General features: G+C 44.8%; 7 protein-coding genes and 1 non-coding gene across 8 annotated transcripts; 2 read left to right on the top strand and 6 right to left on the bottom strand.

The window, feature by feature from the left end:
• Nucleotides 1-1,631: 1,631 nt before the first annotated feature.
• Nucleotides 1,632-1,988, bottom strand: BGW36DRAFT_431261 (uncharacterized protein; the record flags this gene model as incomplete). Its single annotated transcript, XM_046220961.1, has 2 exons — nt 1,632-1,871; nt 1,935-1,988. 2 exons carry the CDS (start codon nt 1,986-1,988, stop codon nt 1,632-1,634), a joined length of 294 nt encoding a protein of 97 aa, XP_046068022.1.
• Nucleotides 1,989-2,776: 788 nt separating this feature from the next.
• On the bottom strand, nt 2,777-4,006 carry BGW36DRAFT_386843 (uncharacterized protein). Its single transcript, XM_046217046.1, has 3 exons — nt 3,784-4,006; nt 3,575-3,708; nt 2,777-3,512 (listed from the first exon to the last, which is right to left on the bottom strand). Exons 1-3 carry the CDS (start codon nt 3,907-3,909, stop codon nt 3,083-3,085), a joined length of 690 nt encoding a protein of 229 aa, XP_046068021.1. The 5' UTR covers nt 3,910-4,006; the 3' UTR covers nt 2,777-3,082.
• A 445-nt stretch (nt 4,007-4,451) lies between these two features.
• BGW36DRAFT_t62 lies at nt 4,452-4,539 on the bottom strand. Its single transcript has one exon. It is a non-coding gene; the product is annotated as a tRNA-Asn (tRNA).
• Nucleotides 4,540-4,723: 184 nt separating this feature from the next.
• Nucleotides 4,724-5,739, bottom strand: BGW36DRAFT_386840 (uncharacterized protein). Its single transcript, XM_046217045.1, has one exon. The coding sequence runs from the start codon at nt 5,538-5,540 to the stop codon at nt 4,932-4,934; it is 609 nt and encodes a 202-aa protein (XP_046068020.1). The 5' UTR covers nt 5,541-5,739; the 3' UTR covers nt 4,724-4,931.
• A 2,335-nt stretch (nt 5,740-8,074) lies between these two features.
• Nucleotides 8,075-9,734, bottom strand: BGW36DRAFT_386836 (uncharacterized protein). The gene is made up of 3 exons (XM_046217044.1): nt 9,354-9,734; nt 8,773-9,227; nt 8,075-8,712 (listed from the first exon to the last, which is right to left on the bottom strand). The coding sequence occupies exons 1-3, from the start codon at nt 9,701-9,703 to the stop codon at nt 8,507-8,509; spliced, it is 1,011 nt and encodes a 336-aa protein (XP_046068019.1). The 5' UTR covers nt 9,704-9,734; the 3' UTR covers nt 8,075-8,506.
• A 2,092-nt stretch (nt 9,735-11,826) lies between these two features.
• On the top strand, nt 11,827-13,370 carry BGW36DRAFT_419409 (uncharacterized protein; the record flags this gene model as incomplete). Its single annotated transcript, XM_046219457.1, has 4 exons — nt 11,827-12,068; nt 12,255-12,607; nt 12,646-12,781; nt 12,842-13,370. 4 exons carry the CDS (start codon nt 11,827-11,829, stop codon nt 13,179-13,181), a joined length of 1,071 nt encoding a protein of 356 aa, XP_046068018.1. The 3' UTR covers nt 13,182-13,370.
• A 102-nt stretch (nt 13,371-13,472) lies between these two features.
• Nucleotides 13,473-14,860, top strand: BGW36DRAFT_386831 (concanavalin A-like lectin/glucanase domain-containing protein). Its single transcript, XM_046217043.1, has one exon. It carries the CDS (start codon nt 13,638-13,640, stop codon nt 14,652-14,654), a length of 1,017 nt encoding a protein of 338 aa, XP_046068017.1. The 5' UTR covers nt 13,473-13,637; the 3' UTR covers nt 14,655-14,860.
• On the bottom strand, nt 14,841-16,734 carry BGW36DRAFT_348067 (histidine phosphatase superfamily; the record flags this gene model as incomplete). Its single annotated transcript, XM_046213257.1, has 7 exons — nt 14,841-15,130; nt 15,227-15,362; nt 15,410-16,016; nt 16,069-16,176; nt 16,270-16,388; nt 16,447-16,580; nt 16,644-16,734. The coding sequence occupies 7 exons, from the start codon at nt 16,732-16,734 to the stop codon at nt 14,928-14,930; spliced, it is 1,398 nt and encodes a 465-aa protein (XP_046068016.1). The 3' UTR covers nt 14,841-14,927.
• Nucleotides 16,735-17,027: the final 293 nt, after the last annotated feature.

Raw genomic sequence — 17,027 nt, 5'->3', positions numbered from 1 at the left:
GTATTGAACATTGAATTTTGAAAGGGGAGGAAATTAATCAATTAGCAATAATCATCATGGAGTTGACAGCGCATAAGACAAATTTTAGTCAAGAATAACATGCGCAACAAGTTAATATTGATACGTAGCTTTGTTGGCCTGCTAGGACGATGGATCTCAGCCAAGGACAGGGTAAGACACTAGACAAGGTCCATGCGGTGCACTATTTCTCAGCTTGTTAGCGCTGAGCCAGCGAATTTTTAAATAAGAACACCTTGAGGCAGCCTTGAATAATAAGAAGAAAACTATAATAGAGAGGGCGCTCTTTACACAATGCAGCGTGAATATCACGTAGTAAGAAATAACAGGTTTCTGGCTCTATCTCGATACTGTTCCCCAAAGGTTGATGCTTAAGCCTCAAGGTCACGAGCGTCGGATAGGATTTAGCTTGGCGTCGTTTAATTAGCATCGTTTTGTCAGCCATACATGTCGTCCCGATAAAATACACGCATGCATGATTTCCTGTGGCTGTACAGTAGTGTAGTGTATTGCTGGCAGCTCACCGTCGGTTACCGGATGCCCAACAAGGTACTGGTGCCGTGCAACTTGAGTGGCCAGCCTCAGCCAAGCTAGCCATGGAGGCGGTCAATGGTGTGCCGCGTGGGATCCAGCGAAATTAAACAATTTCAGTCAAATTCGGCCGACGAATGAGAATAATGTCAATATCGAATGATCATAGTCATAGCAGCACCCAATCTCCACAACCAATCAAAAGAGCCAGTCGGATAAGCGGGTATTCGAGAAACCCATGCTATTGGTTAATATCAAGGCATCAGGTGCGTAATGGGGTTCGCCAGGGGTATTTTTGACGTGATAGGCTCTAGTGTATTTCGGGTATAGGGCACCTACTTCTACCCACCAATCATATTTAACCGAAGTGATCAATTTATCAACGATCTTTGCAATACCATGTATGTACATGGTAGACTGCAAGGTTAGCATTGTTAAGCTTAACTGAACCATCGGGACGACAGTTACATGATCTTCTTCCACCTATGTAAAGTTGAGTCTACATACAGCGTCTTTTGAGGACATATTTCGAGTGGATACAGGACACATATTTATATATATATTATTCCCCGTGATTGACAAAGAGAACGAGAGTATGAGATTCCACATTGATCCGCTTCGACAATACAGTCTTTTAATGCAGTCCTAATGTCATGCTTCCTTCAGGTTCATTCCCAAGATTTCATAGCTGTCTATTGCAATACGCCATCTACAGCTAATGTGACTATGTGGAAAAAAAGTACTAGTCCTTTCAACTGGACTCTATAGGCTATCAGACAAGTGCGAATTATGCGAAAGGTTATGGAACAAAAGCTTGGAAAAGAGAACGGTGCGCAGCAAGATTGCGTTGCTAAATATGGCAAGAGACAATGGGCAAATATGTGCTTGGACTCATACCAATCGCCATTCCATGCCGACCTAACAGTCGCGAGTCGATCATTATTCCAAATTGGCCGATCGAACCATTCTCATTCTTGCCATCACCAACCATCATTGCACTGCATAACCTTGCGGCATTGGGTAACCGTCGTCTTCTCCTCAAGATGAAAATTTTATTTTTCCGACACGTAATTTCCCAACTTCTAAGCAGGACCGCAGACGTCATCCACGGACTGATTTTCACAGTTGTTGCCGTTGTGAGCCTCACACAGGCTCTCGATATAGTTGATGTCGGAGAAGACGGAGTAGAGACACTGCGAATAAGCCGTACCGGTGCGCCCGTTGCACTGCGGCTCGCATCGGGCACAGAATTGGGCGTATGGGCCGGCTTGCTGTTTGCAGACAGTGAGGTTTCCTGTGGGTGTGGGTGTGGGTGGTGCAGTCTGTACTATTATCAGCAATGGAATTTCTCGACGAAGATGAAGAACAGTTTAGGGAGAGCAGACCTGGGCCAGAGACACGGCCGGCAGAGCTAAAAGCAGAACAGTAGTGAACTTCATGATGGCTGGTACGGTGTCGAGCGTCACCTTCGGAGATATAGAGATATAATGTTAAAACGAGTAAAAATATTTCTGCAGAGGGGATCCATTTATTTTATTTATACTACATATCCTTTCTAGCTTCCGGAACTTTCCAAAAACTCCATATGTACTGACTGAAAATTCACGGATATCGGTGACATCGGTCAGGGGCTTGCCGAGCCTGGCGCTATTTTTGAGTACGACATGGGGCTTTCGTAAGCCTATGATCATTTAATACTATAGCCGCACTTTTCTATATTTGTCTAATCACAAGTCTAGGTCAGCCAATATATTTTTATACTACTCTCGAAGGATCCGCCAAGAACACATCAACATATGCCGTTGCCCAAATTGGGGGTTGATATGCAGTCAGCACTCGCGCTCGCGGCTCAACGACGAAAAAAGGTATTTGTAAGCTAACTTTGAAAGGAAGGTTGAGACAACGAGAACCTTGTTTTAGGTTTGAAACTAAATATTAATGTCAACTGATCATCCAAACTGACGGCCAGGCCGAACGCTAGAATGAAGTAATAGCACCGCATTCAATGTTAAATTGGTCGCTTTACAAATCAGTACTGAGCTCTTTTCTATGGCTGAACTTTCTTGTAACATTCTAAAGGATTCAAGAACAAAGATTCCACTTGATAATATACAACATTTGAAAATCGATCTTCATTTGTCCTCCGTTCCAAGTATTCCTCGTATGCGTCGGTTTCTAAACTCGCGAGCCCGCGGCAGATCCTATGCTTAAACAGCTAGGCTTAAACTTGAATAGGTATTCTTCAGGATTAAAGTTGCATTCAATAGCTTGAATCAATTGTTATAATACTATGTCGAATCTACATCGCAAACTACATGTACATATGTACTTACAGTCCTTCTATGTAAGTGATATTGACGAGCAAAACTCTGAAAAGCCCTCCGCAGTAGTATCGAAACAACAGCAGTCGCTAGGTCTTGATCCCACTTGCAAAATTTTCAGTTCTTTGTACAAATAAAAGAAGTTGTTTGTTCACCGTGTTAGCAGCACCGGCAGATATTCGCCGGACAAATGAAGTGAATCAATGAGTGTTTTAAATTCCAGCAGCAGCCAGGGCGAGCACAGCGCCACCGAGTGAGAGCTTAACGTTTCCGGTTATTAGAGGCATACTACCACCAGTGCTGCTCGCAGTTGATACAGCAGATGCCTTGGAAGTCTTGGTGGCAGCGGTAGAAGTATCCGATGAAGTATTGGTCGATGAAGGGGGTCCTCCAGATGTTGTCGTGGCAGAAGCGGCAGAAGCGGCAGAAGCGGCAGAAACGGCAGAAACGGCAGAAGTAGCACTGCTCGTGTCCTGAGTGATCGAACCGGCAGTGACAGTAACAGGTTGTTCCATCAACGGAAGATCAGATGGACCAAGCGTGAAGGTAGAGGTTCCTGGGCTCATAGCGCCGGTCCCAGTGACGGCTTCCGTGCAGATGGCCGTCGTGCTGCCACCGACGGAACACCCATAAGAGACCAGACTAGTTTATTCTTTAGTAAACACTAAAAAGTGGCTTGGAAAGAAAAATGAAGGAGACTTTACACATCTGAGGCGGTTAAGCTGAAATAGTATCCAGCCGTTTTGGAACCTTGCATCGCTGTGAAGCCAGGTACACCTCCACAGTCGTCGGACGTGCCTGAACCGCAGTTAACGGCATATGTAGTTGCAGCATCGTTCTATGAAATTGTCAGTTTTCAATCCCCTATGTAAAAATGCAGTGTAATGATGAAATTTAGCGGAGTGGAACTGACTTCACCAACGACGGACGCAACCCAGGGCTCATCATTCATGTTCGGGAGAAGCATCGTGACAACTTGGCTGCTTGCAGCAGAGGCCGAACCCAAGAGGCTCGCGCCGATTATAGTGATAATCTTCATGATGATGGTCTGAATTGTTACGGAGATGTAAAATTAGAAACCGAGGCTCCTGTCATGAAAGCGCCGAGATCGTACATACCGAATGATTCTAGATGTTGTCTGGAGGTGGATTAAACAAATTGAACAAAATCGGGTTTAATAATTAAATATATTTGTCCCCCCTTTTTCCCACTCTGAAAAGAGGCTGCGACTAAACCTCGGGTATTTAATTATCTCTTTGGCATATTCAAGAAATGCCACGGGGCCGCTCTAACTATCGACTCTCAGGCCCTGGCTAACACAAGTGGCTGAAATAGTAGCCCGTAATTGGTTTGATGAAATATTGGCTATGGTGTGTGGCTTGTATACACCCAAAGCTTGATGTTAAGAATGAGACACTTTCTCAGCAAAAGCCGACGAAAAGCCGCAACAAACAGACCAAGTGGGTTGGGGGACCAATGATGGCGTATGAAATGCAAATAAAAAAAACTCCCCGAAACCAACGAAAAGCGGCGCTAGACGAAGTGGGTTCGCGTGCCAATATAATGAAAAAATAAAAAATTCGCCCCCGGATAGGATCGAACTATCGACTCTCAAGTCGTTGTTATGAGAATAACAGCTTGATGCCCTAAACCACTGGACCACGGAGGCGATATTTGGCCGTCCTGTATAAGAACCTTTGACCTTTCCCTTGATAATGCTGGACCTACTGGGCAACGCGACTTCGCTGAGCCATCGCCACCAGACTAAGAGAGAGAGAAAGTAACAAATATCGAGAAGAATATTATTTCCCCTATTTTGTTGGTTTATTACTGTCAAAAAGCTTAATAAATTGGCTGGAATGGTATAATAGGTGTAAGTTCGTCATTCTTCGTAAATTGCTAGTAATTACATTCCAGTCTTCTACCATACCACTTTCACTAGTATCTCGCTATTTTTTCTCGTCCAAAGTCTCAACGGAAATTTGTCTCGTATTCAAATCAGAAGATGGTGTTGACGCCGCATTAGGAATTATTGTGAGTAGGGTTTCGATCGTCAGGTTTCTAAAAGGCAGCAGCGAGAGCCATCACCGCAGCCGCACCCAACGGGGCAGCAGTGATCATAGCTTGAGCAGCTGCAGGACCTGCGACGCCTTTGGGAGTTTCGGTGGCCTGGGGTGCCGTGAAGGAGTCCAAACCTCCCGTGACAGTAAGTGCGATATATGTGACCGAGTCTGGTGGATATGTCCCTGAAATCGAGGTGGAAGTCGAGTATGATTGACCGTCAGTTGTTCCAGTAGCCTTGTAGCTGAAAGAACATGAGACAGACTCGGAGATGCTTGTAAAGGAGCATGTCATATCGCGGGTGGCGGTGACTCCATTGACGTCGCCAGAGATCCAACCAGTGTAGACACCCGTGAAGCTGAATGACGATGTTCCTTGAATCAGGGTCCAAGGGTCCTTGATCTGACAGAGAGTTGTTGGCGCGTTTGCCAGACAGCTGATTTCGTAAGTCGTTGCGTCTGCATTGATTCCTGTCACGCTTGCGGCCTCGCTGGTGTAGGATGGGATTGTCACTGATGGGATATCAACATCTATGAAGCCTACAACTGTAGGGTTGTTGGCAACTACCAGGCTAGAGAAGGCGGTGGCGAGAAGTGTTGTGGCGCGCATGATGAATGAAGTGATATATCCTCTCTTTAAGATCTCAACGACAAAGGCCAGGTATCCAAATGTTAAAGAAGGAAACGGGGAAGATGAGGAAATTAGCGGTTGATATGGAAAGACGCCAAAATTTCCCGATAGCAATTAAAGCATCCTACCGGAGGGAACATGATTATTATATTAGTACTTCAAATTGGCCCTATCAATTGATGGCTAGTGTTGAGAGGGGTAAACTACGAAATACTAGGGTGTGATTATTCTTTAGCTCCGTCAGCATCCAACGTTATCAAATAACTATATTCTGTAGTTTGTTTTTAGCAGCGGTCTCGCACTACGAAAAGGAGTAGATTTGTCGAGGATTATAATTGGCGAGAACCAATCCACTGGAACTCTCTAGCCTCATTGTTTAAATAGTACGTGCGCGGACATTGCCATCGGCCGTTCCGGAATTGAGTAAGAACACAAGGTATGAAATTTGTGAATGGTCGGTTTTGTGCGTCTAAGATGGTCACTTGCAGCTGCAGCTGCAAGAACGAGGCTGAGCCTCGGAGGGCTCATTCCATTGTTACACCATCATAAGGGCTAGGAGCGGAGGTTAGTGGTGTTCTAGGAATTGAATTGAGGCTCCTAGTGCTAGCATATTTTACGGACAGAACGATGAGTCATTTGAGAATAGCCCCTGAATTTGGAAAGCTCCTTGGCGGGTTATGGTTGGTTGTGGTGTACGATTGGGCGTACTTTTTGTTCTGCGTCATGTGGAACTGGCTGAACTAGGCTATGTTAGGAAACAAAGCGCATCAGGCTCCAACTAGCCTTACGTGGGTAAAATACGTAAATGCAAGTCTTGCAACGAGTCAAGTCCTAGCCCTAGCCAAGTGTGCTTGGGCCAGAAGTTGTACACTGCACGGCGGCGCTATTTATGGACTAATCATTGACTAATCGGCAAGAAAACGGGGCTGAAAAAAGTTGAACTATGCCTGTTGTTCTTTTTTCGTGTCTGTACATAAAGCTGATGGTTTAATCTACACGATTGATGAATGTATCAGAACAGAAAATAATGAGCAGGCCATTTATCCGTGTTTCCACGTAAACCATTATTAGGGTAAGCTTTTTACGCCCTCGGCACACATGTGGTTTTCTAGCTATCTTGCTCCATAGCTGGAATTGGTGATATCGTTCTTTAGTCTTGTGGCAGTACCCAGGAGTTTAGCCGAAGCTTCAATACTTGATTAATCCCTGACAACTAGAATTATGCCCCCCAATTGGGATAAAACAGTCATCCTTCAGTGGACACAACGGACTGTTGAATCTGATATCAAACGAGCCTCCGGGAACCGCGTCAACTTGGGTGACAGGGCTTTCTCCACTTGCAGGGATTGACACGAGGGGTTACCTATGCAGGTGTCATTTTCAACTTCGATAGGATAATCGAGAGTTGTCCCGCTAGCTATCAACTAATATCGCTGTTCCCAAGTTACTTCGTCGTCCTAGATTTGTCGCCGATTACAGACACCCCAACGGAATGTCAGTCAGAAAATGACTGATATTCTGTTGTATTGTGACAAGGAGAGCGAAAAAGCTCTGGACTTGGTTGGCGTGGTCATCTGACATGCAAAGTTTATGTGAGATATACGTAATTTTACTGGGCTTCAATTTAAAACAGATTGGAAGCCGACGGAAAAGTACGTGACCTTCTTTTCTATGATCAAAACTTATGGTAATTAGCGACAATGACTCTTGATGTTAATCTTGTTTGTAAACACGCGTCAACTTTCCCGTCGCGAATACTGCATGCTCCCAAAAACACGAGACCATTCGGGGTTTACAAGCCACGATATATTGATTTCCAATATATGTCAACTGGTAACAATTATACTACTGATAAGTATAGTCCATGCCCAGAATTTTGAACATCACTTTTATCAAATTCGCCAGACATAAGAATATCGAAATGTGTATCGCTTAAAATCGTCTCTTCCCCTTGCGTGAAAATAAGACTGGTTGATACCAATTATTGCGCTAGGAACAGGTATTTTGGCCGTACATGAGCCTCTGATTTTGCAGACTTAAGATTTGACGATTGAGGTAGCGTTCTACATGGATTGCTACTCTCAGCTTTGAACTTTTAGCCCTCTGGGTACTTTACTCACAATTTTTTAACTGATTCTTGGAATGGGACCTTTATGATAAATCAAGTTGATGAGGCGCCCTACACACCCGATACAGCGATCAACAGGGAATACACCTACGACATAGCTATCAATTGATATGATAGGTTCTAACATCTGCAATCGCCCGCGGATATGCAACACTTCAAGTTTGAGGTTGGCCGCGAAAACATACCTATGAAACAAGCCATTAAGCTACAAAAATCGGGTTTTATGTGGAAAGTCTAAAATAGCATCTGTAACGTCAATATTTATTGATAAAGCAATTAAAATTCTTCATTCAAGAGATGATCGAGGTTAAGGTTTGAAATTATTCTATCAACCTTTTCATCTGTTACAAAACAAACTTAGATGTCACTTAGGAGTGGGTCATGAAAGGTATTAGGCTTCGATATAATTGTGCTTGAATAAATTCAACTAGCCCTCTCTATATTTCTATATGTTTCCGTCGCAATTTGCGTACTATGTAGTTTTAGATGATGAGAAAAAACGACAATTACGCTAACTTGCACGTTTTTGATGGCCATATGTTCCCACCGCCTCAACGAAAGAGCACTGTCAGCTAGGATATAAAAGAAAGCCATGTGCGATGTCAGCTGGTATTCACGATATGAGCACGTTCACTGAACCGGGATGAGGTATCATGAGGGGTTGTGAAAATAGCGCTGGAAGTGCTCATCCAGCGCGGCACGATTTGGATGATCATTGCCTAGATATTCGAAAGGTAGCTATTCGTCACACATGTGGCGTGAAGAACTCTTCTACCGTTAAAAATGTTAAGCAAGCGTCTGTTGCCAAGTAACTACTTCACGGGGGGGCAATATCATTATAAGGCCGTTCCTCTCCCTCCCAGCCGATTCGGGGCCAGTCCTTTGGAAGTGTGGAGTAAGGTGGTAATACATAATAACTGTTACAACCTCGAACTGTACAATCTTGAAGATTGCACATTCCGTATAGTTTGCAATAGCAATCCTGAGCCGACGGGCAATGCACAGGTTCCTTGCCAAATATAACTAACAGCATAAATAAGCCCAGTAAACTTGCAACAATGGAAAAGAAAATGAAGGTCTTACTATGCCATGAGTGCTCAAAGAACCGCCCACTCAACTCATCAGGAAACGGGGTTTTTATCAACCACTCCCGGAAACGCAAGTAATCGTCACGGGGTCTTCGCCTGATTGTATCCCTTGTCACTGCAAACTGCGCACAACAACTGACGCCAACATCGGGAGGCACTTGGTGTTCAGGCAGCAGCTCCTGGAAAGCCTGTCGAAAAACTGCCCCCATGGCCTGCTTATTAACTTTTCCCTCGACCAACTCGTCCTTTAAGGGATGTATGGCTGCTGGGCAGCCCAATGTCCAAACGCAACGCAGGTTCACATACCCTTCTTGTTGTAGATAAGGGAATTGGAAATTTCTCAATAATAAGACTCCATCGTAGTTAGGATTGTCATTATGCCACTGGAATCTTTCGGCATGGAGAAAGAGGATGTTCTCCGGAAGGCTCTCGTAACGGTCGATGATGTAGCTATGCATCGCGTTAGAAATGATCCCCCATGGGCGACGAATTAATTCAAAGTTTCAGAGATGATCGCATCAACAAATTGGAGAAGATGGACGTTGGAAAATGAGTTGGGAAAACATAAAAACGTACGTCAGATAAACCATCGCTTCATGACCTTTATTACGCGGTATTTTCAACGGGGAAAATTGGTCATCCACTGTAAAAATGTTGCTTCCCCAATCTGGAAAGAATTTTGAATACCAAGAAGTATTCTGCTGGCTTGTACTCGCAACAACGAGCTCCACAGGCGGCGTGGGATTTAGAGATAGCTCTAATCGCTCCGGGAAAAATGAAGGTGTAGATGCGACGGCGTTGACAATATCATTTTCGACTACAAAGTAATTTAGGTGAAAAATTACAAACAAGGTAACAAGCGTGCTCGCTGAAATAATGTAAGAAAACCGTGCCCTTCGCACTGCCTGCAGGTCGAACGAGCGCATAATAATGAGCAAGTACAGCCAAGAAAAAAAACACAAAAATTAAAAAAAACTACAGAACAGAAAATAAACAAAACCAGAAGCATAAACACGAACAGGTCGGCCTAGATTCCCACCGAAGCTTCCGGCACAGCCCAGCCCTAAGCCACCGACCCTCACTGCCGAGAGTGGTAAAAAGCCGGCCCTAATGAGAAACATCTCCAGTCGAAGTGGCTCCGAGACCCAGTTGACGGGTAGATTGCCAGCGATTGGCTTTTGCAAGCACAATTACCTTCATTAGCAAAGAATACTATTTTTATTCGGATCTATTGCATGCCTAGCCAGTCTTATACGTATTGGGGACTGACAAGACAGGTGCTAACACGTGTTGTAGATCATCAACAAACTCAATCTTGTTTCAAGCTAAAGGATTTCTTCTCAAGGGCTAGATCTGCACTGGACAGTTTAGTTAGTCGGATGCGACATTTGACGCCATGTCTCATCCTGCCGGCGACCTAGTTGGTGCTTATTCTTAACAGATGAGCTATGATTCTAGGCACATAAATCAATGATTAACGATGGGCTAATAAATAAGAAGTGTTCGCTAGGACTATTGATTTTTTTGAAGTCGCTTTCCCCCTCTATTTGGTGTTCGCCCTTCAGGTGTATTTATTGCCTGGCACATCACTTCGATTATTTGCCATAACCTTCTAAATTATTACTAGCCTATCATCTAATTGGTTAAAAAAAATCGCGGCTTAGCTACTGACTTTGTTTCTCATAGTATTGAGGCACGCTGGCCACTCAGTCAGCTTGAATGTTTGTTAACAGTTTGACCAACCCAGCTCTCTTTACAACTACTCATGGCATTTCCAGGCAGATATTTACTCGAAATACATGTGATTAGACACTCACCATGATTATAGCAGCTATAGACTTTTTGGTCTGATAAAGAAAACCAATGATATTCGTCTCTTTCTCTAAAACCATGACTAGAGAATATATGCTAAAAAGGTTATATAGATTGCAACATGTACACAACGATAGTATGTATATACATACGTATGTAGAATTGTTGACGATACATTATCAACATATCATCAATATCATCAACAGCTCTAGTCTACACAACCCTTTTCAGCCTAGGCACAAAGGACTAAAAATACTCATTCTCCATCATACATATACAGCTAGTTTATTTCTCAATGCTTCATCTCTGGCCAAACCTTTAATTCGTCACACATCCTTATTATAAAGCGCTATATTCTATAAAGAATATAAAAATTAAGCATTATCTAACCTACTCATCTTCGATAGAGCCATGACCCGTGTAAATTAAAGGACGGCAGAACTCAAGCGCCGAAACAGTATGTGCCTGGCCCATTGTGCTCCAGCCTGGACCTCAATGTCTACCCTGATTCTGTATTGATATTACCCCCCTTCCCCGCCACACTTTATTGTGTGTGTAAGACGTTACCACGTTCGTTCATGGGCATTCGTCCGTCTTCCAATCCCCACGAAATCGTTTATCTGATCAAAAGCGTGTTCTTTTTTGGAGGGTATCCAAAATTGCCCTATGGCGGCTAACAGCAAAGCATGCTCGAGGTGTCGAATACGATATGGACGTCGCGAATAAGAATTCCATGGACGTCGCGAATAAGAATTCCTGGGACGTCAAAACCCATCACTTGAAATTGAAAGACACATGAGACTGGATCAGCTTTCTCGTTCATTCCTAGATGCCTAGAGCACTGCCTTTCCTTTTTGGATACCGCCTTGCAAACGAAGAAACGAAAACGCCACGTGCTTTCTCGAGATATCCCAGTGAACCGAGATCTCAAGCGCTTTTTCTGCTCGATTCATCGTCTTCCTCCCTCTCCCATTTCTTCACTTGCCACCCTATTCACTTATCGGCTTCTTCCCTCATGCTCCTCATCGCACCTTAGGGTACTAAAAGTTCAAATTAAGCTTCATAGCGCTGCGTTTGAACAGAGCTATCTAATCTTAAGATATAGGAAACAAGTGATAGATAGCTGAGGCTTGACATCTTTCCAACGTCTAATTCTACCTCGCAGACGGCCAAAAAAGGTCCTCGTGTGAACTTCGTCGCCTACAGAGCAAGTTTGACTTCAACAATATCGAGCACTATGTCTGATGCGTTTGCTTTCATGGAAGATGAGGACACAGTTTCCTTAGCTATTCAGCTTCAGATGGAAGACATCAGTGACACCGAATCAGGAAATAAAGGCAAAATACGAGAGGACGACGTTTGCGATGCCGATGTTGCTCGTCGTATTTATATGGACGAACTGAAAAATTTAGAGTCTATTGTTACCGACCGCAGGATAAGTCGAAGCATGGCATCTGCTGTGATTTCAGATGGACCCCTGTTAACTGCTTTTTGAGAATGGGAGCAACTAGAGGCACGGGAAAATCAAGCTGCAAGGCGGCTGGGGGGTCTACGGGCGCTCACGGACTCTGGAAACAAGACTACTGATCTGACGGATCATACACTGTACTGACTGCAAGATAACTACGTCGGTCTAGTGAATACTGTCTATGACATACAGCTTAGCTCGTCAAAGCATAGTGGTCGGAAGTCTTTAGAGGTTCATGTTCGATGCGATGTATGTCATGAATCGAATCTATTTTTTGATGTCACGCAGGTGCCGTGTAGCCATAGCTACTGCACAGAATGCTTGGGACAGCTGTTCAACGCTTCACTGGTTTACGAGTCCCTTTTCCCTCCTCGGTATTGTCGGAAGTCAATACTGATAGAGCCCATTCGATTTTTTCTGGACTCAGAACTCAATGAAAAGTTCGTTCGCAGAAAGACCGAGCTTGAGACTCCGAATAGAACCTACTGCTACCAGCCATCATGTTCGTCATGGATTGGCCCAAAAAAAATCGTCGGTGACCTATGCACCTGTCCTGAATGCGGCAAGTCAACTTGTACCATCTCAAAGGCCAGTCTCATGATGGTGATTGTCCTCAAGAACCGGCAATCAAAGAGCTTCACGACCTTGCAAAAAGCAACGGATGGCAAGAGTGTCACAATTGCCACAGAATAGTTGAACTAGGCATGGGATGCATCCACATCATGTGAGATCGGTCCTCTAAACTTTTTTAATCTCAAAAGCAGCGCTGATATGAGATATATAGTTGTCGTTGTGGCGCTGAATTCTGCTACCAATGCGGGGATAGAGGGAAGACTTGTCAATGCCCACAATGGGAAAAGGCGAATCTCTTAGACCGAGCGATTAATATTGCAAATCGAGCGAATAGAGGCAATGTGCAAGCCAATGGGCAAGCCAATGCTGAGCAGATTGAAATAGCGGTTGGTCATTTGCGGGAGCACCATGACTGTCAATATACGGTGTGGAGATCAGTCAGAGGACCTCACAGATGCGAAGAATGTCGAGACCATCTGGCCAACTTCATTTATCTGTGCCAGGAATGCGGAACTCAAGCTTGTCGTCGTTGTAGATTGAACCGGATGTAAGATTGCGCATGTACTCTTGACTGTTGGTAGCAGATTGGGGGTTGCGTAAGGGTGTCGCGACACATTCGCTGTTCTGGAACCAAAATGTTAAAGGATATGAGGATTATTACATGTGTATAATCGCCGTTAGCACGGACGAGTGTGTCGAGTGATACATTATTAGTGACAGTACTTGGCGTGCCGAACGACTATTGAAGAGGCGCAAAGAAAAAACACCACATCGGGAACTAAAATCAATAGTTCGGATGGAGGAGCCAATCAGTTTATAACCGATAGGGGTATGGCTTCAGTATCCAACAGTCACTGGCCATCTCTCACTCATCTTCCTCCTTCAAAGTTCATACTTATATTTCCTTCTCGATAGTAAAGACTCGGCAATAGCCACATATTCTCTATGCATTCGGCAACGAGATCATTATCTTCCTCCTCCCACGAAAGCCGTTTCACTTTCAATTCATGGCACTATTCTTTAAATTAATCAATCATTTGAACATGCTGTCTCTCCTTTTATTACCACTCGTTTCGAAAGTTGCCCAAGCTGGGAATGCACACTCGGCGCACCACCATAAAAATACAGTCGGACGGAGTGTGCCAACTATCCCAGATTTCTTGGGTCACAGGGGCTACGAGCTGACTTGGTTTGACGACTTTTTTTGGTTTCCAGGTACTGATGGCTTACCATCTTCCACCAACTGGATCTTCGATCTCGGCACCTCATACCCCGGTGGCGCAGAAGGATGGGGAAATAATGAGGCGGAATTATACACAAACTCCCCTAACAACGTCCATATTACTCAGTCTAGTACGCTAGCCATTACCCCTCGCCTCTCGTCGAATGGAACATGGACGTCGGCACGCATCGAGACTGCCCGCTCCGACTTTGCCGCCTCAGCAGGCGGAAAGCTGTACATTGAGAGTCGACTGCGGACAGGTTGCGCTGCGACACAGCACCAACAAGGCATTTGGCCTGCGTTTTGGGCACTTGGACAAGAATTTCGAGGAAACTATACCAATTGGCCAGCCGCGTCAGAGTGGGACTTTTTGGAGGTGATCAACGGATTACCGACAATGTATAGTACGCTGCACTGCGGTACGACGCCGGGGGGGCCTTGTAATGAAAACAATGGGCTTGGGGATGGAGGTGTTACGTGGACGGGTTGTGAATGGCATACTGTTGGGTTTGAGGTTGATCGCACTGCAACAGGTGGCGAGAGCGATTCGAAAGCGTGGCACGAGGAGATGTTGACCTGGTACCTTGACGGGGAGCAGATCTACAGAGTACAGGGATCACAAATTGACGATGCTACTGTGTGGGAGAAGATTGCGCATCAGGGTCATTTCCTTTTACTGAATGTGGCTGTGGGTGGGAACTGGCCGGGACAGCCCAATGCGACGACTGTTGACGGGGTCGATGTACAAATGGAGGTTGAGTATGTCGCTGTATGGAATTCCGATTCGTGGTTCGGTCAATGAAGTCAGCCCAGCCAGCTGTGTATACAATGTAAATTATAGTGCTAAATGGGATATAATAATGTATAATATCTACAAAAAGCTCATGCGATGCACAAAGCGTGTTGGTCATACTATTTGAAGTTTATGCTTTCAGTTGTGCTTGGGACAGCGAAATTCAGTCTATCTCAATTGATTGATTGATTATCTATAGAACAAACACTACCACACGTACTATTCTACATCAAGCCTATTTTCCTTTGGAGTGCAACGTATACTAGGCGACCGAAATGATCACTATGGCTGCACCGTGCTCAAAAACGGTAGTGTCAAATCATTGAAGAACGTAACCGCTCCGGTATCAGATGTGGCCACAGTAGCAGCCGAGATATTGCATACTGAAGCAAAGGAGCCGTACGACTGCCACTTTTTGGACACGTATTCTGCGTACTGCGAGACACTACAGCTCTGGCCGGGGCCGCTGTGGCACGATGGGATGGCTTTTTGTATCAATTACGTCAGTTTTCCTTTTTTTTTAAAAAAGATAATAAAAAAAATGCTTGATGAAAAAGGGTCCTGATAAGTAAGAAACGTACGATACACGGCATCATTCAGACGGATGCGCACATATGGTTTGTCTTTCGAGGCTTCATATTGCTTGCTAGCTGAACAGTTGAGACGCTCAAATGCAAGCGTTCCGCGCATGGGGGTGATGTTGGATGAAACGTAAAGCTGGTATTATTAGAGTAAAACGGATGTAAAAAGTGGGAAGGACCTACGCGGTCCTCGAGTTTCTTTGGATCGAGAGGCTTTTGTCTGTCAAAGATACCCAAAATGGAGGCCAGCTCATTGATTTGATTATCATGAGTAAAAGCAACAATCAAAGGTGGCAATTTCGTTGAGATGTTGGTAGCCGTCTTTGCCCTGGCCACTCCAGGTCCACTTTGCAGTTGCTCGACGATGCCTCGAAGCAGAGGGAATTGGACTGTCATGTTCTTCCCGGCGCCGGGACCGGTACCGTAGTAATAACGCATGTCTTGGGCATACTCGTACTGTAAGATCTCATCATCTGAGAGAATATCACACCATGGGCTAACAGAGCCAGTAATCTGGGTCTCAAAGCCGCAAAGATAGGGAAAGAGCGAGACATCGGCGTCTACTAGAGTCAAGTTTCCTTCAATCAGCTTGTTGAGGCGTTTGGTAATAGGGGGCAGGTAAATATCTGCCCAGGCGGTGACATTGGCGCCGCCACTAGTGTCGTGAAATGTTGGACAGCTATCTGATGTAGCGAGGGAGTTGCCAACAGAGGAGGGGACGTCAGCGTTGACGACGTAGATAGTGCCATCCAAGGTGGCATTAGGACCCATATACCCACGAGCGAAGAGTCTTTTTTACTGTATTAGCCACAATATCAAACCGGCGATTTCGTCATCATTACCTTGCTGAATCGATTGTTCGAGGATAATCATTGGCCCACAAGAAAAAAGGGTCATTATCAGTATAGAAATTGGGGTATCGCCATCGTAGCTCAACGCCGAAGGTATACCTGCAGTACCGATTAACAATTCCAATCGCTATTATTTATTCGTTGATTCTGTATCCCCATCATTACGTCGCTTTTTTTGTGGGGATAGCTTACAGCTCATAATATCCACCGAGGGAAACCATGGACATCTCCTCTTCGGGATGCTTCACGACGGGCTGCCAGTCAGGCAAAAATTCCAGACTGCCATGGGCTTTGTACTTTGCAGATTGGAACTGACGAATCATTAGCTAAATGATGCTGAGATAGATTTTCGAAACGAATACAACAAACTTTTTTATACAGTGCCTCCCACTCTTCATAAGCACCGGGGTCCGGATAACGACTACCATGGCGAACAATGTAGACTGCCTGATCGACCGCACACCCAGCTGGCACTTCAGTAGAAATGTGGTTGATATTGGGGCCTTGTCAGCGTCGTATATCCATCAGCAGTCAGTACAAACATATGCACCTTCCTTTAAACCTACTAGAAAACCAGGGCGAATTAGCGCCAAGGTGATTCAAGACGTTGAACCCAGGGCTGGCCGCTAGCCAGACCGCTCGTTTGAGCAAACTCATGCTGCAATTCAGTTACCAGACCCTCCTGGAGAAGGAACCTTCGATATCATTTTCGTAAGATGTAGGCAATTTCTTCTTATATCAATTGATACACCGGATGCTCAATATTATTGGTTGTTATTGTCATTCTAGAATACGACTCAAGCGTTCTACATAGTATGCTCTTAGCGAAATTGTTCTCCGAATCATGCATGATTTTTCCTCCAATAAAACACCACCGGATTTGCACTTTTGGTAGCATGTGAAGCTCGACTATTTTGCATCCAGCGATTGAGCCCGACCGCCACCACGTG

The sequence above is a fragment of the Talaromyces proteolyticus genome (genome assembly GCF_021365285.1).
Source record: "Talaromyces proteolyticus strain PMI_201 chromosome Unknown BGW36scaffold_11, whole genome shotgun sequence".
NCBI lineage: Eukaryota > Fungi > Ascomycota > Eurotiomycetes > Eurotiales > Trichocomaceae > Talaromyces > Talaromyces proteolyticus.
The sequence above is the reverse complement of the archived record's forward strand: the minus strand, read 5'-3'. Positions and strand labels throughout refer to the sequence as shown.